Below are 24,297 nucleotides of genomic sequence, written 5' to 3' on the forward strand. Positions count from 1 at the left end.
TTACGCATCGCGTCCATCCGCCGACCGGGCCAACACTAATGGGAAGTGACACATCTTCAGAAGCACGGCCGGCACACGGTTAATCTCCATTCTTACGTCCATCTATCGCGTTCGGGGCGTACCCGGGCTGACCACTGGGGGGAAAAAAGGATGCCCCACTACCACTGGCAGTATAATGCAGTTCCATTAATCTTGTGTGCGGTTTCAATCGCCGTTTCGCGATCGTTAGCGATCACAAGCAGCGCGAGCCCGCCCTATTTATGCAAATTCCGCAAACAAGTTGTAAGCGTTCAACTCAAGTGCGATCGGGGCGGGGTAGCAATTTGATTGCAGCAGCCGCACAAATGGGAGGAGGTCGGAGGAGTTGGTCATGTTTGTTTCAGTGAAGCACATGTTTCCGCTGTTTTTTGCTTCCTTTCGTTTCGTTGCAAGGGGGTGCTTTTTTGTGTTGCATGTTGTGCCAAGCGTCAGAGCGTCATCCGAGTGGCTACAATGTTGCAACGATCGTAGATTGAAGCAGCTAAATATAATCATTAATGAGCGGGTGAGCTATCGAAAATACCATCACTGTGTAAGATACGAGCGTTTCAAGAGGTTGCTTTAGTTATTGCAAATGAGTACATGAGGAACAGATGTTTCTTTCACTGTAGCTTGATTCACATAAAAGCTACATAAAAAGCAAAAAAAAAACACATTATTCTCGAAATGTATTCAATTCAAATCAACTCGAAAGAAACACATGACAGTATCGACCCTTCATATATATCCCTTTGAATAAATATCTATCAATATGAAATTGAAGATCATCACTAATGTTTAGATATACTTTAACGTTTGCAGGTTACAAGGGTAAACATTATTAAAAGGCAGAGAGCAAGCAAATCGGTGCGCAATGTTTGCTTTCACTCATCAAAATCAAAATCAAAGTGAAAATTATTCGTCTTTAATCCTTCTCGCACCCACACTCCCCATCTGATGCCCACCCGTGATCATAGCGACAAAGTCAGCGTATACCGTTTCTTCATCCGCTTTCCCCTCCCCCCTTCTTTTAAATGCGCCACAACCCATTCAACCAGGTTGGCCATGGACGCAGCATAATCATAATCACCCGTCAAGCTTTCCAATCCAGCCGGCAGCCAGCCGAAGCAGGTTGCGCTCAGAATGTTGACTTTTAATTTGCTTTTCCTTCCAGGTTGTCCGCGGAATGGTATTCTGTGGCGGGCGCGATACACAGCTTACGCCACATCAAACGAAGCGTACGCAAGGAGGGAACTGTGATTTTCCTTACACAAGTGTCACTGGCGGCTGCTTGCGGTTTTCAGTATCGCTATGTCAATTGCAACCTCACTCGCCGAGCGATGGCTAAAGTTTTTCGCTCTAATTGAAAATGCGCCCGGTCGAGGTTGGAAACCCCAAGCGGTGGTAAACTAATAGATGTTTTCCTTAACGGCAGGGTTTGCTGGGACGTGTTGCTTAGTCTGGTGGGGCGACGTGCTAGCAGCCAGCTGATTTGCTATGGGAAAAAGTTGTTCCCTACCCCCAGCTGTATGAGGGGCAAGTAACAGGAGCAGAACTTCTCTTGGCCATACTCAAAGTGGGGGGGGGGGGAATGTTGCTAGCATTTTCGATTAGTTTACCACAGCTACCGCACCGAAGGGTTACCGCGCATCCTTTCGCGGGACATTTTTAATAAACATTCTGGTCTCGTCTCCGCTTCTAACCGAAACATTCCAACCTGAAACCAGCACGGCGTGTGAGGGCCAGGGACACCGGAGGATCCAAAGAAACGTAAATAAATATCATCATTCCGTTCGTTTCGGTAAACGCCTAAACCGATTTGGTGAAATTTAGTTAGAAATCCATTAAGATGTGACTTTCTGGTTGTGCTAACCCGGTTCCACAGCACGGCAGGACGTCCCGACGTCGGGCTGCAATCATAGCCCAACATCAAACGGGAAGGAAAAACCCTCGTTTGACACACACACACAACTGTCGAATCAAAAGTTCTGCAAAACCCCGTCTACGGAGGCAGGAAGGTCAGTAAGGACGTGCCAAATAGCGGTGGTTCTAGCAAGAATGCTTCTTCCGTACGAATCCGTACGATCTTCCTCTCCAATTTTGTCTGTGGGTGTGTCTTGGGGATGGTTGGAAAAGCCACAACCGCAACCACAGATAGGAAAGTAAAAAATGAAGCACACACACACACACACACACACACACATTTTGCAATCTTAATCATTTCCGTCTCGCGTACGGCACGTCATTTCGCACCACCAAATGTTACCACCCTGCGGAAATCCCAAGTGGCAACATTAACGTCTGGCGCTGGGTGTGAGCCATACCTTTCCAGGGCGCTCCTTCGTTGGTTCACGCGGGTACGTGACTTTTACCAAGCCCAAAGTTTGTCTTTGGCCGTCCCTTACCGCCACCCCCCCCCCCCCCCCCCCCCCCACCTTAACCAACGGATCCCAAGGATCGACGATTTCCAGCTTGGGAAAGCGGTTTCACCGAAATATCGTTTACGAATTTGCATCGTGGGAAAGTTTTCCCGGGTGCGAAAGAAAGTGTAGCAATACCATACCGCTAGCAGCACAATTTTGAACTTTCTCGATTTGCGCGAGTACCATACGCGACGGCACGTTTCGGCCAATTCGGCGAGTGTAACTGAGTGGCAAGAGAGGGCACAAAACCGTACGCCGGTTACAGTTTATCATTTTAATGTCGTGCCGGGCGGGAGGGAAGAGGAGGGCTTGGTTCATCCGGTTGGAGATACAATTTTGAAGCGTGCTTTTGGCTTTCAAACAACTACTTGCTGAAAATTCAATGCATGTCAATGACAGTGGATGGAAAACAGATTTCTTCTAAAAGGGAACGTTTTAAGTAAATTTTGCTGCTTGCTATTGAGAACATTACAGGGTTTACAAGGAGTTCTAATAGCTGTGGGACACTTAATTGACTCCTTCTTACGCGAAATGAACTTAATGTAATGGGAATTAAACTCTATAGCACCGTTGTCGGACAAATCCAATGGGAATTTCCAAGGAGTCCGTCCAAAAAACGTGCCATAGAGTCCAATTTCCATCACATGAACTTCACTGCCCATAAGAAAGAGTCAAGGAAGTGTCCCACAACTATGAGAACTCCTGGAAAACCCTGTATTAAGCGAATCGTGTAATAGGGGTGAATTTAAGCATCAGATAGTTCTGGTCACACAGCTTCAATTATTCCTCTGAAGTCATTTTCTGTCCTTATTCTTCATCTCAAGATATCGGAAGTCCTTAGAGAGGTTCTTAAGAGGTCACATGCTCTACTCATTGATACACATCGGATGTAGAGTGTAGCAGAAATCTTAAAACTTCAATTGATACTTCAATTAATTGTCTCATATCATTTAAACTAATTCATTGACGATGATTCTGTTACTTGGTTTTCAACGTCATCAACAACTAATACCTGTTTTTTGTAATTATATGCAGTGTCTCTAAACAGATGTCAATCATTGAGTATTTAATTGAATTAAATTATACCTATTTATTTAGACTTTGTTGCTACATACCAGTGCGTTCAACTTGCGCTGGTCTATAGCTGGATAGTTCACAAACTGAAATCCATACTAACCAGCTGGATATTCCCGCAGCGGGGGCAGCAACCTGATACATTCACGAAATATACACACAACAGCAACGAAAAAAAAGCATCTTCTTGCCAACACCGCCAGCGAGCAACGGGGATCTGTTGTGAAAGTTGAGAACGCTCGGCTAGTTGAGTTAGTTGCAAAGTTTGATTTATGATGGCCCCGCAACGATACCGATACCACGAATGAACACCGACACCGACGACCGAACCCGCGGTTACGCGGTTTGATGGATATCGTTTTATCCAGTTGGCCATAAATTTGGAAAGCGTACGGATTATTACCTCTTTTTCGGTAAAAGGAGCTTCCCTCGGGGGTGATGTGGATGTGGCTAAGAGCAGTGCGCCATAAAGTGGCACTCTTGCCAGAAACGGCTCTTTTGTTGATTAAATTTCACCCGTGAAGTGATGTGAGTGGGCAATGGAGAAATTTCATTAAAGTTTAATTTCGTTTAAAATGATTCTTACCCTTCATTAAAAGATATATTGCCTTACATGTAACGCAGCATCCTAGTGCGGCTGTTACTTCAAAACACACACACTCTCTAATCGATTCACAAAACCCACAAACAGGACTAAATCCTAGAAATACTAACCGCCCGACCAACCGACCTTCCAACAGCTGTCCTTTTCTCGAGCGCTTCCACATTGGGGAATGCAACAGTTTTGCTGTCGGTTGACTTCATTCCGGGCGGAAAACATCATCATCCTACTCGGTGACGCTGGAACATTGGGAAGGCGAACACTAATCGCTAGCAGGGCGGGAGGCAGAAGGGTTTGCTGTTTTACGAAAGGTCAGTTATTTCCGTGTTGAGGCAGCCCCGATAAAACGGCAGCCAGTGTGAGAACAGCTAGAGCAGGGAACATCCTTCGCAGCCTTCGTTGCTCTCGGGAGATGACGTTCTAAGGCGCATCCACTCATCCAACCTACCGTGTGTGTGTGTTTTGTTCCTCCACGTACAGACCAGTCGATGGACTTAGTCGATGGACGATTGATTGATTGATTGGCTCATCGTTCGCCCCGCCGGACGCTATTCTCGTCTCCCTGGGCGGGAGTGAGAGTGACATTAAGGATGAACGTCCGTCCTTTCCGATGTACGAACGGTGGACCGGATATACGTTTATGATGCTTCAATGCGGCATGACCTTCTACTGGATGCACAAACTGTTGAACAAACACATACAAACACACACACATACAGAGCGAGACGCTTCAGGTTGATGCTCACTTTCATCAACCAGGGCAATGGTTCATACATTGGCCACCTTCTTTCTGGTTTATGGCACATGTCAGTTGGTATTACGTGCACCGAGACTGAGAAGAGCAGCAGCGCTAGAGAGCAAACGTTTAAAATACTGTTGCAAAATAAAAGCCAATAGAAAGTGTCCTTGAACAGTGTTGGACAAACACATCCGTTGGTAAATAAATATCGTCCAAGCTCGGTGGACGTTGGAGGCGTGCAGTTATCCGATGTGGCACACACACATACAGATGCACTTACAGACGCAGCGATGATCCTTAAATCTTGCTCTACACTTTTCATTACAAATCTCCCTTTCCAAAGGAGGGTATATTTCAATTGACAGCTTCCCCGAGAAGGGTCGACGACAGGCGACCGAACGCTTTAAAATGAAAGGAAATGGGAATAAATTATTACATCCCACCGTGCTGGGCGTTGAAGGGCAGCCTCAAAATGGAGCAATAAAATTGTTGTTTGCCGTTTGGTTGAAAATAGATTCCACTGTGCTGTGTATGTTTGGTGAGCTTTACCGATTCAATCCTATTTTCAATTCTGCCCACCCTTTCCCCTTTTTGAAACGAGTCAAAGTCAAATCGTCTGCTGGTTTGCTATGACTCAATCCTGCCAGTCGAACGCTCTTGCAAGGACGGCCCTCTCGGACAGTCACCATTCCGGGCAATCGAATTACATTTCAGCAAAAACATGCATGCCTAACTCGGGGGAGGATGATGGGACACGATCCTAAAACGGTTCGGTGAGTTGATAGGTTTATCGGTTTTTGATACCACTAAATCTCGGCGCCCAAAAAGACCCCACATTGAACCTTGTTGGATGTGGGTGCATAAGGTGGAAAAATCGCTTTTAAGGGATTAGGGGTAGAATAATTTTACAGATCCCAATGTACCCTTTGCTGCATGGTACAGTTTCAGGAAAGGACAACGTAAGTAACCCATATATTTATGCTATCCGTAGGCACGACGTGCGAATGCGCTGTTTTTTAAACCACATAAAGCCTAATTTCCCAAACAAGTAAACTCTAGCGACTTTCTGTTGCTTTTATGCAACAGTTTTCTGTTTCACTTCGCCCTAGCATAGCGCTCAACACGCACGAAAACACACCTCCAGCAGTATCACCCAGCCGTGGCCACATCAACAGATATCATACGACTGTCGCTCCGGTTTTGCTGCCCCAATCCAATCCCGAACACAGGCGGAAAGTGGAGAGAAAAAGAAAACTTTTTAATCAACTCCTAACGGACGGGGCGGCATTACGCCTGGGTACGAATCGCTCCGAGCACCTGTTTTCCCGTGCCAGGAGACAACCTCAAATCACCAACAACACAGGGAAGTAGAATGCCCTGCCTAGAAGGGATGTTCAAGGACATGACAAAACTATGCAAATGTTTTGCTTCTCGGCTGAAGTTTTCACTTTGAATATTGACAGCAGCTGTCCGGAGACTGCGGGCGGTAACCCATCATCGCGCACCACCGGGCACCGGGTTGGGTTACAGGATCCTTTATTTTCGCTTTCGATTGCTTCTTTTCTCTCATTCATCTCGTTCGTGTGGTTTGATGTGTTTGATAATTTCTACACACACACACACACACCGGCGCGCACGCTTTTGAAGAAAGAAAAACTCATCATTGGGCATCGAACAGCGGCGCGTCTGTTTAATGTTCGCCTTCAAATGATGGTACAGTTTTAAAGTGCAAAAAATCGCAAGACGCGCTTAGTTGCTTCGGTCGGCTTGAGCTGTCTGGCAGATGAAATTTGCATACTAATGGATGGTGTTCAAGTGTTGCGAATATTATTACCACCACCGATTGCGGCCTAAGCGGTGTATCGTTTGAGTGATTTTCTCCCATGCCATTGGTTTTTCTTGCTTTCTTGTTTGAATTTGACCCGCCAGAAGTTCGACCTTCCCTCTTCTGTTAAACGGTCGTACCCGTGTTCTCAAGTGGACCAAAGCCGTTACCTCACAGCTGTAGGAACAGCAGCGGGGAACGGTTATGGAAATTCGAACGAAATAGGTATTTTATCGTAGATTATTCATGAGCATTTTGCAGCGTACTTTTTGTCGCGCCGACCGGAACCGCCGGACGCCTTGTGCAGAAACTTTTCTCCCGGCGACCTGGGACGAGATTGACAAGCAATGTTGGTGCGACCGGGCAAAAGTTTTTCAATCGGAAGGGTATTTTGAATTTTTGAATCATTCTCATCAAGAACCAGTCGAGGTGTAAAAGATTGATAAATCATTGGCCAAATTATTGGCCTTGAAAATGAAACCCGTCGCTGGGTGGCACATCATTCCCGTTAGTAGTGTTGTTACTTCATTCTTTGCTGTAATCGCATTTATTCATGAAAAACACATCTCGCGGCTCAGTGAGCTGGAGAAAAGTTATTTATTAATATACACATTGATTGTTTCTTTTAACATGTAAATCGATTTCCTGGTTCCATTAGCGAACTCTTTTTATAGCCTTGACTGTGCCACTGTCTAATGAAGATAGAGGACGACCTTACCGCAAATGAGGTTCATGTTTAGGGTAATAAATAGCAAGCTGATAACACGGTTAATCGGCTATTTAGTCTTAAATCTTTTTGGAGCCAATTTTAGAAACATTGCTTCCAGCAAATCATCACTCGTCGGCTGTAGCTCTTGCGAAGTGCTGTGCTATCAATGGCGCTTTACTGGGGCGTTTTGTTATTACATTTCTAACGCGCAATCGAAAGACAACATCCCTTCGGTGAGAATCAAGCGAAAAAAACCGATTCTGATTTTAAATATGATCTAATGACGCGTTGTAAGCTGTCATATCAACAGTCATAACATGTGTTCGGCTACGCATGTAACGCATCGTGTACGGATCATAAACGTTGAAGTTGGATGGCACGTGCCTGACAGCTATTATCAAACAACGGTAATTGACTTGTTTCACCATACTACACTTGTAGTTTGTTCAAGAAATAGTAAACCTGTTTGTTCGTGCGTGTGTGGCGAGGGGCAAAGGGCGCATTAGAATGAGAGTGATTAAACACATGGCTAAGCAATGTCGGTAATTTAATATTCAAGAGAAACGATTATCCATAACACATGTGACAGAAGATACTGCTCGTCAGTTGTTGTTCAATTCATACTTTATGGATGTAATGCATTTGCTCTCAGTTTCGCAGATCTGAACCACAATTAGTGAATGAAACATTAAATATTTTACGTTCATCGTTGTTTCGTTATCGTTTCGTAGTTCCAACGAAATTTGCAAGATCGTTCAAATGAAAGGGATGACAAACAATCAAGCGTATTAAATCATCGAAACGATTTCTGATGGTCAATTACGAGGAAAAACATCTACTCCCCTAACGTTCATAAACGATCCGGTAACATCGTCGAACAACTTCGTCGAACGTGGTGATGGTTACGTTTTCCCTACTGTATCCTCTACTCTGCCACCAACTATCGTCACGTAAATCTAGGAAAATTGTTTTTGGCGTCCTTTCATACCGTTCTTTATCTTACTTTCCGGTGCTAGAACCACAAAATGTGGCCCTTGTCCCCTTCCTCTTTCACTACCCCTTGACGCTACAAAGATGTGTAGAGCAAAGCGGAGGAAATAACACGCCGATAACCATTTCCCAAGCAGATACGTGTAGAGCCGTCCTGAGCGAGCATCGGAGGGGCGTTTAAGGCGTCATTCTACCGTGTAAGCAGCATCGGGCCGTATCGTCTGAAAAGCAATCCCACTATCAGATCAGATGCGAGATGAGCTTCGATCAGCCGGGCTCGGAATCCAATCGAATCAATGTCAACGGGCGCGATGTGTGACGATGGAATTTGCTGCACGATTTCGCAAAGCATGCGACTCCATTACGCGCACCCGCGGGTTTGTTGAGAAATGCTGTAGAGCTTACACCGGGGCTGGCGTACGACATAATCCCGCCTACCCTTTTGTCGATCCAACCTACCGGTGTCGTATAGGTAAAGTTCGTTAATATTTAGTGCGTGACCTTGGGCAAACCTTTCCACACCGTGTATTTCCTGCTTCGCTCGTTGCCTGCTAGATGACACTCCCATCAAAACGGGAGGACGAGCCCCCAAAAAGCACATCACGCCAACACGGAGCACACATGAAATGATGTTGTAAAAATATGTTTGCCTAACACGTGCGTGATGGCGTGTGCACGGCGGCGCGCTGCTTACAAAACTACGACCCAACGGCGTCGTAAACGTTCGGGCTGAAAGCGCTTCCGGGATGCTGAGGGCGCGCGTCGTTATCTTCATCAAATTCTCATTTCGTGGACGCAACAGTAGATCAATCTGCTAACGATTGGTCTCGTTTGTGCAGAACGGGGGCGAGGGTAATGTTCGCAATATGTGCCAGCTGTTTTTGAGCGACAGAAGCGACCGAATGTTCTGAATCTTCTTCTTTGTCAGCACCGAGGTTACAGCTTATTCTACCCACACAATGATAAGCTCATCAAGTCAACATATTGTCTGATTTTCTTTTTTTTATTAATAGAACGTTATGCGATCATGTGAGACGAGCTGTTGAGTGCATATGGCCATGTAATTCCGCGAAAAATGTTAACCCAACAGATACGGTAAACTCAATTTGCATTTAATTTTTGATTTCGCTCGATGTAACAAAATTTACATTTGCATTGCAAGATGTGGCTCGGTAGCGAAATGAATATTAAACTAATGAGCCAGCAGCTGTCGAGGTATGTATGTATGCTTGCAAGATAGACGAATAAAATGAGAATAATTTAAAAAAAAAACATCATCAGGAAAGAAGTCAGCTCTGATTGCTTTCCGACATTCAAGATGAATTGAAAAATTCTGCGTAGATCCTCTACATTCCTTTCCGACTACATGTGTGCCGTACGAATTTTCACAACCCCGCCGATTGCTAACAGAGGGGTCACGAAGGAAACGATTCCTAACGCGAACGGTGGACTAACTGACTGACGGACTGCCTCACTGCCTGCCTGTCTGGATTGACAGATAAATCATTCTAAGATTCGTGGGACGAGTGCTTCCCAGCAGATAGATACACCAGTAGACGAATAGGGTGGATGAAACGGTACTGATGAACCTATACTAAGCAGCAAGGCGGTACCTTGAGTTGTCAATGTCTGACTGATAGGTCGCGTTCGACGGTGGATCCGGCGAGCTGCTGGTGGTGGTGAATTGAAATAAAAATTTCCTTTGATTCGTTTCGTTCTTTTCGTTTGCTTTCTTAGATGACTCTGGCTCTGTGTTTCTCTCTCCCTATTTAGAATGGAGACGCCTGGTAGATGACACTGCCAGCGAAAAAACCAAAAACCAATCTAAAAGCCTAAAAGTTCCAAACAAAAAGAAACTTGTTTAAAATTCTGCGAACCAATAGCGAAATGGGTCGCTTGAATGTAGTGCGAAATGGTAAAAAGCGTCAATAAACTAACGGTACATCTGTTTGAAAAACAACTGACCGGAAAATGCAGTGCCTGTGTAGCTACTGAAACGATAAGCACCAGGAAAACTGTGCCCGGCTGTAACGAGGTCAGGGATTGAGACGGATTTGCATCCATTTTGGGGGGGGGACAAATCAGTTACATTTATTTGCTTCAAATCCGAACCTTCCCGCTTCAGCCATGTGGAAATGAACAGCTGCAATACTCTACCACGGTTATCTTGAGACGAGAACACTGTACTGTCTTACGGTTCGAGTTTCTCTTCCGGGCTGGCAGACTTCACCGGTTGCAAATTCAAAATTTGCTTCACTGACTTCAAGCTCAGCTCGGTGGCTGTGGTCCGTTTGCGATAGTGACAGCGAGTTGGAATTCTGCTCCCTCACTGATCACTACTGCCACTTGCCGAAACGACAAACTGCTATCGCTTACAACCATTTGCCCGGTGGTAAAGGGAAGGCAGTAGTAACGCAAGCATGCAACTGTTTGGAATCGTTTAGGAGATTCACCGAACGTTGCAGCATTATTCGGTAAGGAAGCCCGGTAAGAAAGCCAGGCGCCCCCGGGGGGAAGTTGTCCTTCACGTGATGGTGTTGTTTGAAGCCACACACATACACACACAAACGCATACACCGGTAACGAGATGCTGTCGTTATAAACGCTTTCCGTTGAGGAACACAATTTATCTAATGGCGAACCGAAAACGTACCAACAGCATAGCGAAGAATGGAAATGCCATGAAATAAGGTCCCTTTCGACTGTCCCTTGTGAGCATGGAGGGAATGCTAGATATGTATCCTTTTTGAGGATGTCCGGTTGTTTGCGTGCGTGTGTGTGTGTGCGGGCACCTGTACATGCGCTTACACAAATTCTGAAGCAAAATGAAGCGTAACGATGGGGAACAGGATAACAACAGCAAGTGATGCATTTTCTTCTGCACGGTTGCTTTGATGCTTTCCGTGCGTTTATGGAGCGATAGCTTACATAAAGAGAGAGAGAGAGAGAGAAAAAGGAGGAAAGAGAGACGCTTTGAAAGGGAATGGTAAAACAGATTAACAGGATACAATAATAAGATGTCCTTATCAACGTCAAGTCAGTTGCTGCGAGTGTGTTAGTACGAGTCACCCGTTCGACATGCAAACATGCTGGCATGCTGCACTCTAATGAGCGATGTATTTAAAAATTTATAAGGCTTGTTACTCAATTTACCACACTTTTTTGTTTTAGCTTTTGTTGCGTTCTATTCAAGACGCAATTAAATGCTGTAAAACATCCGTATCTAGCAGAAAAGCATATTTTTCCATTCCTCTCTGTGAATGTTCGTAACAGGCTCTTAGGTGTTAGCACACAGCAATACCTCTTTCAGAACGTTTTGATTTATTTGATAGACACTAACTATCATCCGCAACACATTTGCAGGCTTTCCACCAGAGCCACATGTGTGTGCCAAACGAATGAAAAAAAAAGAAACAAACGGAAAAACCACCCATTCGAAATGCAACAAAAAAAAAGAGGCGGATCTTCTCCGGCTGAATATTAATGTAAATCAATTCGCAATCCACAGTGGGAATGAAATGGATACTGAGAACCGGGGGCGAGCAATGGCTCGGCCCATACCCGACCATTAATGCAAATTTAAACATTTATTCGTAATGCTAGCTTGAGGTTTTGTGGTGCTTGTGTGTGGTTCTTTTTATGAGATTCTCGCCACGAATTTATCTACTTTTGCATCTTTGGCTTTACCTTACTGCGCCGAAAGCAGTACCTGCTTGCTTATCAGCCTTCCCGTTTGTTGCCAGCCGCTTTGAATGGAGACTTTACTGCAACACTTTAATGTGGACACAATACACAGACACACGCGCATGCTACAAAATGATACACAAAATGGATGGAAAAAAGTTAACACAGATCACTTCCAAGCATGCTGGCGTAAGGTATGTCACAAGACGTGGGCGATATTAAGTGAACCTTTGTCATTCAACTTTGCAGTTTTTGTGTGGGTAAGCAACGGTTAAAGAAATGTTTCTTGTTTCTCTTTCTTTGCAAAATGCTCCGAACATTAACTTCTTGGACACTTTCGACACTTTCCGTGCACGCTTTGTACGCGAGGTGGTACACCTTTGTTTTCCTCGCGTTTCAAACACAACAACACACACACACGCATACGTAATAATGACAAGTTTGTTATTCTTGCCCAGCGAAGGGAGGGGTTCATGGACATTGGTTCTTAAATTGATAGTGCCGCTGTGTTGTGCATCACACTTCTTTCACAATCTCGCGCGATCAAGCTGCGTTTAACAACGCCACCCCTCTCTCGAGCGCTTTCGTTACAGCGTCACGGTACCGTGACACAGCATGGAAACCGGTTTGCCGTGTTTTGCCGTGCGGCGAGCCCCTACTAGAGCGCGGCTAGATTTTCCACCACAACGCTACGCGCGAACACCGTTTGAACTTTGCTAGTGTTTCTGCCAAACGTTCCAAGTATATTCCTCTGCCTTTCCTTTTGCCCAGTCAATGGCGTCGCCGGTTTTCCTGTTTTTTTTACGGAAGATCACAGCATGTAACTGAAGGGGTTTCCGTGCCAATGCAGCACAGCTCCGTCGATCCTCATCAAACGGAACGGAAATTTCGTTTACTACAGGTACACACTAAAACTGTAAGGGGGGGAAATTAGGACGAAGCGAGGCAAAGCAGAATTGTTCGGAAACGCGCGTAAACTTTTCACACTGCCAAAAACGCGCGTTCACTTCCGTTTGGGTGGAAACATTCCCAGACACGTTTATGCTTGTGACCTCGGAACAGAAGGGAAACTTCTCAGCTCTCCCTCATCCTGCCGCTCAACCAAACTGATAAGCCTGAATACACCTGCATTGTAACGGCGCGTATGTATATGTGTGTGTGTGTCTTGTGTGTATGTGTGAATTGATAAACGTTAGAAAACCGCGCACCGTTTAAATGTTGCGGAATCGCAAACACGTTGTACCGCGCGCTGCACAACGAGATCAAACACTGCGAAAGGCCACCAACACCTGCTGTGTTGTGGAGAGATGGACGCTAGTGAACGTTTGCTTCACTTCTCGGCACAGCACGAGCGAACGAGCAGGCCAGCAGCAGGGGCCGAAATGCGAACCGCGACTGAAAAGCGTTTACCGCCCGCATCTGGAACCACTGGTGTGTCGTACCGTTTGGGTTTGTGCTAGACCGATCGGACCGATTTTCCCCGAGCAGGTCGTGTGTCGGGTGCGCGAAGAGAGCGCAAAAATAAAGCCATACTGACAAACATAGACACACACACACTTGCACGCACACATTTGGCTGGGGAGGGTTAGCTGCATGCGAGAGGATGTATGGCGCCAAACGGCCGTCGGAGAGATGCTGTACGGATTTGGTAGGAAAAACCCGTCAAGCAGACGGACTCCGTTCGGCTGTACTCCCACCGGCTGATGAGGAGAGCGCGCGCGAGAGCCAAAGTCATCATCGGTCGGTCGTCGGCAACAACGATCTGTCAAACGCGGTGGCAGGTGGTTCTCGTAACAGACATCGCAATGTAACGCCACTTGCGTTACTCTACTACAATCGCGCTGACTGACGAGCTTGTTGTAGCAGGAGCTGGGTTTTGTTGCGGTAGAATACTTACGACGTATTTAAAACGAAACTGTCAAACGCTTTGTTTAACATTCTTTTCGCATTCTGAACGGTTGCCTGATGGATGGCTCATTTGGAAAAGATAAACAAACGGCCGATTCTCACACAGCGGAGAGTTGTTGCGTATGAATAGTAGGCGATGGTGAGAAACGATACAATACGCAAGCAAACCCGCATGTTGCATCGGGTGGGGAAATGCAGTTTGTTACGCGTGAGAGTAAAGCGTTTGAATTTGATCCGACCGGCAGAAACGTGGTTTTATTCAAACTACCCGAAGCGACCGTTGTTATTGTAACGTATTCAATGTACATATAATTGAAATGATGATAAACACAACACGATTTCAGCAAAACTTTTGTAAGTTTGACTCTTGTAATGTTTTAATCTTATGGTATTTATCACAACATTATTAAAACAGTGATTAGAAGTAGCATGTTAGAGAGCAAATAAAAGCATTTTTTTTTCATTCAGTAGGAACGATCCAAAAAGGCTACATTGCGTGAAAGTTTTAGTTATATTTACCACAAAACTAGCTTAATTATGAAGGCTACTGCATCATACAATATAAAATTCCTCGAAATCAAATTAATATATCAAAAAAATTAAAGTGTTTTTGATACATGGGGAATGAACAAATATCTTTTTCTATTATAAAACATCTTTTTATCATTTTAATTTACCTTTATTGTAATCCACCAATTATTCCCCGTGAACAACCATGAATAGTAACTAATAAAGTGTTTAATTTGAATGAAAATCATGTTTATCCATTAAAGAGTTCAACTAACACTAGTTTGAAGTAAGCAATATTATATTTTAGCTTGTTTTTGTAATAAGTATAACTATAAAATCAACTTTACTTTTCTACTTTCACGCTTATAACTGCTTTATTCGTTCATTTGTCAGTTCCTAAGCTAAGAATATTAAATGCTATCAACTAGTATCGGGTCCTATGGTTTGAACTTTCGAAAAAATAGTTATTATTATCTTCAGGATAATTACACAATGCATAAATAGCCCAGCTTATGAGTGATTTATGGCAGGGCTAGACCAAATGTGGATGTTGCGACATACAAGAAGACAAAAAAGAGGAAGTTTTTTTTCATCTAAACCAGGGGTCTCCTAACTTTTCAGTCCGCGGGCCACATTGCTTCACAATCAAGATTGTCGAGGGCCATTTTGTCGCTACCTTTAGAATGAGTGGAAGTTCAAATCTCGTTTTAATAAGAAAATACCAACAAAATATATAAAATTTCTGGAGCTTTCTTTTATTGAATGTTGATTTTCGTCTTTCAGAATTAAAAAAATAAATTTTGATTGGTTAGTCAGAAAAGAAAACTATTTACTTTAACCTTTACCCAGTCATCGCGGGCCGCATTAAAGGCTCTTGAGGGCCGCATGCGGCCCGCGGGCCGTAGTTTGGAGACCCCTGATCTAAACAAATAGCTGCTTGAAGTAGTCTTTGCCAATCTCACACATACATCCAGGTGCGGATTCAGCACACCGCAAAACTAAGCGGCCGCGTGGGGACCCGAGGTCTCGAGGGACCCGAAAAAGAGGACTCATCCCCCGTTCACTAACAAACTTACTTCTCAATTCTTCTCTAGAAGAATTAGAATTCCACTTACAATTTCTCGCTCAAAACTTCAGAAAGGCCTAGATTTGTGTGACCGCTTAGGGCCTCCACTCGTGTTAATCCGCCACTACATACATCCGAATCTTACTGGACTTCGTGCAAATAGATCGTTCGTCCTTGAAAATGTTGCTTACGATAGTCGATAATTGCCAAGACGGTGTTTATCCTTAATTTTACTTATATTATAAATTGATAACGTCCCAATGTCGGAATGAGTAGTAATATGATGAGTTTAGTTTAATATCGAACAATTGTTTACCAATTTTGAAAGAATCTCAAACATTCGTGGCAAATCATATTGTTCTAGCAATATCCACATTAAGCTATAATTTTTAGACTGAACTTTTCTTAAAACCCTGCACCAGAGCCGATGATAGCTTCTCGCATCCAAACTCCAAACCCCACTTGCAACCCAGCACCATTTGCACCATCGTTCGAGCTACACGCCCCACGGTAGTATACCGTTCGGTGCGAACCTAGAAACACAGGAAACTAATCAACGCAATTTATTCGTAATTTGCATCCGTCGGCAACGGCGAATTGCTCGCGCAGCGATTGGACCGGGTCGCACGATGTATTGTCCCCGGGCAGTAGAGTTAAAACAAAACAAACAAAAAACGTGCCACCAAGGATGCGTCCGTCCGTCCGTCCGTCCGGCGTACAGCCATTGCTCAATAAGAAAAGTGGACAAGATGTTTTGTGTTATCTTATTAACGACACCACCACCGGCCGGCCAATGGATGCGAATCGCCGACGAGCTCGCAGCAAACAGCAAACTATGCTCCCTTTTCTATTAGGATCAATTGACGATGGTAGTTGGTTTGCTCCCATGGTTTGTGGTCTGTTTTTTTTTTCAACTTTAACTACACCTCAAGAATGACGAAACCTCGGCCTTCGGATGGAGGAATCCATCTCACACGGTCAATTTACAATAGGTACTGGTTATTCTATTTACTATTTAACAACAGATTACAGAGCAGAGAACATATTATTCATAAGATTTTCTTTTGTTAAACCATAAAAAAAGAAAGATTTATAAAAAGCGTTTCCAAAAACAATTCAAGAAAAGGCATTATTGAACGTTGTTCTTTTATGACTGAACCAATTCCGTTAAAGAAATTTCTAAACACAAGGCACATTACGCTCCTTCAACTAAACTTAAACTAACATTTGCACTATCGACTTACCTTTGGCGTTTCCATTCCATTTCCCCAGCAGTCGTTCACTCGCCTCATCCAACACCACTATCTCGTCGGTATCATCCCGCCCCGGCACAGGATCCTCTTCATCGCTCAACTCGACGTCCACCCGTGCCACCGGACAGCGACCACCGGAAGCGTTCCGATCCGCATGCTCCGCCTGCCGGCCACTAGCACTACCGTTCCGCGATCGCGAATGATCGCCATCGTCGCCAACCGCGGTGGCAGCGTCTGGCCGCATCAACATTTCGCACTCATCCACACTGCCGCCGGAACGCCGCCGGCGGCCAACATCAGGCGACTCCCAACGCACCGACATGCTGACGTACCCTGTTTATTCTAATGCTCCGGGATTTTATATCTTTCGCTGTAGGATCGGCTCACTAATGTAGCAAACGAACTACGGGGTTGTTTTTTTTTTCTTCTTGCTTCCTCCACTAAATGATCGCGATTTTACGATCGCACTAATGCGCACACGAATTGAACCACACCACAAACGTATCACTCACCACAAACGGCGCATTGTAAGCCGTTCAGTAACACACAAAATCATTCAAGAACACACACACCAGAAAAGCAAACAAACGTACGGAATAATCAACCCGATCACACTAATGCGCACCGAAAGAGAAAAAAAAAGTATACGAATCAACCAACAACACGCAAACGAACCACACAAACGAGAGATCGCGTTGGGTGCTCTCGCATTGATTCAATCAAAACTGATCATCACTAACCGGAAGTGGCGAGCACGGTGTGTAAAAAGGGCGGCGCTGGGTTTTGGGCGCTGGATGTACGCGCCAATCCCGCGATGAATGTTGTGGCGGCAATAAGCGGTGGAAGCGAACGAAATGATAGGAATAATAAAATAAAATCACTACTGCGCCCTATCGCCGAGCTAGCTTAGCAGAATCGTACTGCCCGCACGCACCAGGTTACACTCAAGCGGGAAGGTAACTTGCCGCTAGCTTGTCACTGCTGTCAAAAGCCACACGAAAAAAACACTATGCGGTCCGCACTGGACAAGCTGCAACTGGGCACTGAGCGCATCTGCCGATACGCTTCGCTTTCGCACACTGAGCACTCAAACGCGGAATGTTCCTTCCTTTTTTGGAGATCCTCTGCCTTATCTGTTTCGGGTAAGACTCTTCAGTTTCGCCTCATCGTCCCGGTACGATCAATACGACGCCCAACATTAATGAGCTTGGCGAGCTACCGTCGAGTTGCACGGGGCACGATCATGAACGGTCGGTGAGGTTGCACACGTTTCCCAGTGCGCGGTACGGCGGCGGCGGCGGCGGCGTCACCGAGGGTCGGCGTCACGCGCGCCATAAAACCCCGATGCCCTCCGATGACGACTTGGACGCTTGGTCGACGTCCGGCACTGACGTACGAGCGGTTTCGTGTGTTTGGGCTGCAATTACCCGAGGCCGGGTGTCAAACCTAATTGCGGCTCGGCCGTACCGCCGTAATGGATATGCAAAACTCCGCGTAATGCCTCGATTGGCACGATCCCGAGTGCCCGAGACGCGGGAGACCCGGTCAGCAGCAACGGGCACGGGTGTACCTAAACTTTGCTTCGCGATCTGTTTCACATGCCTTTTGAGCATCAGCCTGTCTTCAACTTTGGAGCTTCTGAGATATGGCCTGCACCGACGCGGTGACACAGTTATCCGAGCACAGCTTAATTCCCGTCGCTCTGCACCACTTCTGCACGTTCTAAGCAGCTACAGTATCTCACTTGCACACTTGTTGGACGAACCCGTTCATGCCACTTGCGCATACGATAAAGATCCGCATCAGATATGACCGGCTTTGGAGATGAGCTGCGAGGCGCAGCTGTACTGAACCTCGCTGGCGGAGATTATAAATTCTTCAATCGCGCACTGATGAAGATATCACGTATGGCGCGTGACTCGCGTGACAGCGATCCTACTCCCTGCGGGCACACTTCTCCCTTTCCATTCCCCTTTTGAAGATGGAATCAGTGCAGGAACGTACAAGAACGCAGGACAGCAGAATTTTAAACACTCATTGACAAACGCCACATTCGCTTACCCGCCGTGTTAAGACCCTTTTTTGGTTTAGATTTTCACCCCAAAAATAGATCTTCGTTCGCAGCCGTATCGCGTTACGGCTAGCGCGTGACGTTCCGGCAGCTAACCAACTTGGCCAACTTGAAAGCCGCGGCTCCTATTTCCGCTTGCCCGGGTGCGGGTGCGACACCGGCGGCAACAGTACGGTGCGCTATGGCGAAACACTCTGACTACACTGACGGGCTGGACGTGGGCCCGCGAAGCTCCATCACGATCATCGACAGCATCATCATTATCATCGTCGTCGTCGACGGTGGGTTCGCCCTCGTTGGTGCGATGGCCGTTATTGCCATTCGTGGAATCAAGCAGCTGCCATGACGCCTTGAGTCCGATGATTTGCGTGATTACGGTGCGCGTTCACAGGCAGGTGAACTCGGCGCCAGCTCGAGCACTGAAAATGAGGGGAAGAGTTCGTATTCGTGAGCAGCGTATTGTGGAAGACGCGGACGATCGAGATGAAGGTATAGGTTAGCATGGTTAGCAATTATGGTGCCGAAAAATGAAGTAATTGGAATTCTTCCCCAAATATATTACACTACAATCAACAACTACACTTGTGAGGGTGAGAAGAACAGTGCTCTAGCAAACCATTTAAAAACAGCTTAACACAACCGTTGATAAGAAACCGCTTCCAGCCCTCATCTGACCCTCTGGCTGGTCGAAACCCTGGTCCCACACAGCCGTAGCTACACCATTACGTTTCGGAGGTGTTGAGGTGTGTTATGAAGCGTTTGAATTAAAAAACAAACATTGGTGAGGAGCCACTGTCCACCCGAGCGCCCGGCTGGAAGCGGAAACACACCATCAAGCTCAATCATTTGTCCACCGGCTGGCTGCGAAAACAAATTGCCAATCAATATTTGCACGGGAATGGCATTAACCAAACCAAACCCAACGGCGAGCGCCGCGCCGGCGTTGATAAGCGATCCAGGGGGCGGTACCACGCCCGTCAGGCAGGAGTTCCCGCGACTCATCCACGCTCGGCTCGGCGTTTGCAAACGATTGCGACGCATTTAACGGTTGTTTGTTTGGTGTTTGAAGCGTTGTCCGTACTGTTTGAATAAACATTACACACCATCGCCATGAATCACAGTTGGGTGTTGCTTGTGGTATAATTACCATTAGGACTGTGGTAGATGGGTGTGCAATCAAGGCTCTGATCGGTTAAAATTTGCTTCTCTTAAGCCGGTCAGCTCATTAAAATTCGATCACTGTCCGGTTTGAGACCCCGTTCAGTTACGTGATCCCTCTAATGGTTTTACTGATGGTCCCAAACCAGACGGTGAGCTGCTTAAAGATCCGGCGCCGAGACAAGTGTGTCTGCCCGCAGGGGCATGGTTCTTGTGCGGCATCTGTCAAGTGATCACCTAACAATTGCCGCAGAACAGATGTACCGCGTCCTGATGCGGGAGAGAAACGACCGCAAACTGGGGTCCCAGTCCCAGATGCGTGACAACGAAGAATTCCAAGCATCACCAAAGCATCGGAGGGGCGCGAGCCGGGTGGGCTAAATTTAGCGCATGATGAGTGAGGAATGGAATTGGTTCAGGTTTTGTTCTTCGCCCTTTTTGCCCTTCCCTCCTATTCTGGGGTTTGAGCGCCACCTCCTCATTGAGCTGTCAGCGAGTATCGCCGCTGCTAATGGTTCCATTTAGCGAGGTGACAAGTTTGTTTCAGTTATTAGAGGATTATTTTTAGCTTCTCCCCCGCAGGAGAACAATACACACGTAAATAGCGTCTAATAGTATCATCACGCGTCGGTTCAATTGATTTTGAGCACCAGGAATGCAACCAGGGGGCCGTGCTAATGTGAATGCGCTCTCTCTCTCTCTCTCTGTCTTTTTCACGGCATTCAACCGAGGAAATGATAGCAAATTACTGTTTACAGTGCACAGTTAAGAACTGCACTTCGCACCCACCCCCCACACTATGGGCGTTTAATTCGTACAAATTGCTCCCCACTCGACACGGACACGTTTTGCTCCACGGCCTCGTGCAGGGGGCCCCACTTTGAAAACATGTCACTTTAATCAAACGCTGAAGCTTCGACCAGGGGTCACCCGAATTGGGAAGCAATTGCATCTTGCTCCACAATTGAACAGGCCACGCCGTGTCTTGCGCGAAATCAACCCCTTGCGCACACGAGTCCAAGCGCACTTGGTCTTGGTACTGCCCACCCTCCCATGCACCGATTGCAATATTTTAATTAGCAGTTCCGAACGAAACCGTTGATCGACGACGCTCCCCCCTCGCCACAGGAGAGTTTGCGTGCCGGGAAGGAGTGTGAGCTTTGTGCGAGCCCTTTGCTCTGTTTGCCGTCTCGCCGTCCCGCACCATCCCGCGCCAGTACCGGTTGAGTCGATGATTTACTTTAATTACCGGCAATTTAGATGTAAATTCCAGACGAAAACGGTACGGCTGTGTGTGCACGGCTTTCAGCGTGCGGGGCCCGGGGTGTGGGAGAATGCATGTAACGATCGTCGTCGCCGTCGTCGTCGTCGCCGTTGGCCAGAAACGCACCGGATGATGGGCGAGATGCGCATAAGAAAAACCGTAAACGGGACGGGACGAATGTAAAGCGTTAGACACACACATCGCTCTCCACGGCACAGCTAATGAGGAAGGCAGACGTGATGATAAGAGAGCCGTGATGGTTAGCATAAGCATGATGCTATGTTGCTTGGTTGGTGTGTTGGAAGGGGAAAATGATAACATACTTTGCGTGGAATGCAAATTTAGACCAACCATTGAGAGCGCAAACGTCTACGCGTAACAGCAGTGGCGCTATGCTCAAAACAATTGAAGGGACAGCTGAACAATTGCTGATACAATCGTTCTAAGTTGCCATTGGAAGGTGTGTTCTTTGTTACATTTTTACTCCATTTGTAATATCTTAATTGAATGATGAGCCAGGGAAGTCACATCTTCACTCGTACAAAACAAAAAAACGGCCGTCCACAAAACAACGCAACGCCTCGTGCCGCTCGTAACGCGCCAAGCAGCTGCCCGATCGCACGTCACCCTGTAATCGCAATCGCGAACATAAAGCAAACAGTGAACGAAATTTAATTAAAAACCCAACGACACTAATCAGCGCCACGATCGTCGTGACCACCCCACGATTCGAGCGGTGGGCCTGTGTTGGTAAGCGCCATCACTGTGCCAGACTTACTACCGGCAGACAAGTGCAGTTCCTGTACTTCCTTCCCCACCATCACCGTCACCACACCAGCAGGCGTTTGGTGACTTTCTCTCACCCAGCGGCCGGCCGACCGATCGGTGCAAGTGTCGGTTTTCGGGCGACGCCGTCACTCGCACAACATCGAGCGAATGACGTTGAAGGGGTGAGAAAAGGGTAGATCAATAGGTCGGGCACCATAAAACACGTCGGTCACGCGATCGCTACGGTACGACACAGATCCTCACGATCACCGATCAGCCACGGTTTTGTTTGCGGTGTTTGCGGTAGGAATCGAACCAAAACAGATGCTTGCTTGGCAGTTTGGTTTTGAAATCATTGCTAGAATTCACAGGTTTAGTAAGGTCAAAAATTGAAGTATAGTTTCAGAGCCAGTCTTTGGTGGTATAGTCGTCAACTCGTACGGCTTAACAACATACCCGGCATGGGTTCAAATCCCGAATGGACCGAATGGACCCGGAAGTCGGGGACTTGACTATCCTACTATGTGTAATCAGCAGTTTATTGAAAGATAAGCTCTCTCAATAGTGGCACAGTCAGGCCTTGGTTGTTGTGCCAAAAGAAGAAGAAGTTTCAGTAAAAAAAAAAAACAAAACGTTCTAAGCAAAATGCTCTAAAACAAAAAAATAAATAATTTATTGCGAATTCTCCTTTGATACGAGAATTTTACCCATGATTGGGTTGAAGAAAAACCTTGTCTGAATCGTCGATACTAATAGTAAACACAGCAGAGATAGAAAACAATCTTTTGACTCTAAGATAAAGAAGCATCATGAAGCATCTTGCTCCATGTATCAAACTTTCATCTCTCTTTAAATGGTTTTAAAATAGGTAATAGTTTTAGTTTTATAACATTTAACGCTATTTGGGCGAAATGTTTTTGATAAACATTTTCACATTGTTCCTTAATGCTACATATCAAGGGTATGCATTCGTAAGATTGCGTTATGGTAACAAAACCAATTGTTCAAAGAAACTGCATAATATTGCCACTAAGTACTAATGACATAATGAAAATAAGCAACTGAAACAACGAAGTCTCTACATAAGTTAATATTTACAGATCCATTCCCATGCCAACCGAACCGACTCGATCGACATCAGGATCGTTCCCTCATAGGCAGAAATAAGGAATGCCTTCTTTCTTCGCCCGTGCCATGGTTTCACGCTGTAAAATAGCCACCCAATTATGCTTCCCTCGAGCTCGTGCAACACACTCCCAGCCACACCTTTCTGGAAGAGTGCGTTACAATATCCCATTAGCGTTATCAACCGCATTCGATTATTACCTTTCCGCCTAACCGCCATCGCCTGTAATTGACCTTGCTTTTTCGTCCCAAAATTGACACCTACCTGCCAGGTTCTGATTGAGTCTTCATCAATCACGCACGCACACACACACTTTTGAAAAACCTTTGGCCAGACTCCTATATCAAAGCTATCACTTGGAGGATAGGACAAGCAAAAAAGAAAAACAAAATAAAGGAACCACCAAGTGTGGTAGCATTCCACAGCCCACCCCTGGCCACTGCCTGTTACAAAAGGGTAGGAAGGGCATTAAATTGCGCCCCCCGTTAGCTCCTTGTTTTTTGATATCAGTTCTCACAACACTTCACAACGCAACGAGCCCCTACTTCCCGCTCGGCTCTGCAATCATTCATGGGCGTGTTGGGTTGGCTGCTGTTGCGTTATTTTCGCTTTGCAATGCCCACTCCAGAGCGGATGTTATCAATGGAAGGTGTGGAACGCAGTGCAATGTCCAGATCGCGCGTTCGGCCCAAAACCACCCCTAGGGAGCTCTTTGACATTGTCGTCGTTAAGCTAATCAGTGCCGTCGAATGGACGGTGGGGAGGGGACGTTTTGCGTCCATACTAAAGCATCTTCTATTTACACCCGGGAGGGAACGGGTTTGAGGTTAGAACAGCTAGTGGTAGCTTCCCGCAATGGGGAGGATGATTGTTGCACTAATCGAACAAATGCGGGGTGGCTCAAAAAAAAAAAACAGATGGTTTTGTGACTCATCCGCCCCATGCATTTGGCGACTAACATTGAAGTTGCAATGCGATGTGCGTTTTAGGTTCAACATTCCAAGATGCTGATTATTTTTTCACCCAGAATTGCACTAAATTTACTTCCCAAAATCAACATGCACCAATTCCTCCTACGTCCTATTTTCACGTTTTACATTTACCTACTAT

The 24,297-nt window shown here is 46.0% G+C and overlaps 1 protein-coding gene across 11 annotated transcripts in view; it reads right to left on the minus strand.

The window, feature by feature from the left end:
- The window catches only part of LOC11175761 (organic cation transporter protein), a 34,983-nt gene that overhangs the window by 9,605 nt on the left and 1,081 nt on the right, over positions 1-24,297 (minus strand). For 2 of the 11 annotated variants that reach the window (XM_061646646.1, XM_061646652.1), the window contains exons 2-3: positions 18,862-19,290; positions 16,792-17,414 (exon numbers count right to left, since the gene is read on the minus strand). In XM_061646646.1, the coding sequence (XP_061502630.1) occupies positions 16,792-17,122 (331 nt within the window). In that variant the 5' untranslated portion in view covers positions 17,123-17,414; positions 18,862-19,290. Of the gene's footprint in view, positions 1-12,066; positions 12,189-13,271; positions 13,495-16,791; positions 19,291-23,451; positions 24,090-24,297 lie in introns of those variants that run through there. The other 9 variants (XM_061646645.1, XM_061646651.1, XM_061646649.1 and 6 more) reach the window with 8 other exon arrangements.

The sequence above is a fragment of the Anopheles gambiae genome, chromosome 2 (assembly GCF_943734735.2).
Source record: "Anopheles gambiae chromosome 2, idAnoGambNW_F1_1, whole genome shotgun sequence".
Taxonomy (NCBI): domain Eukaryota; kingdom Metazoa; phylum Arthropoda; class Insecta; order Diptera; family Culicidae; genus Anopheles; species Anopheles gambiae.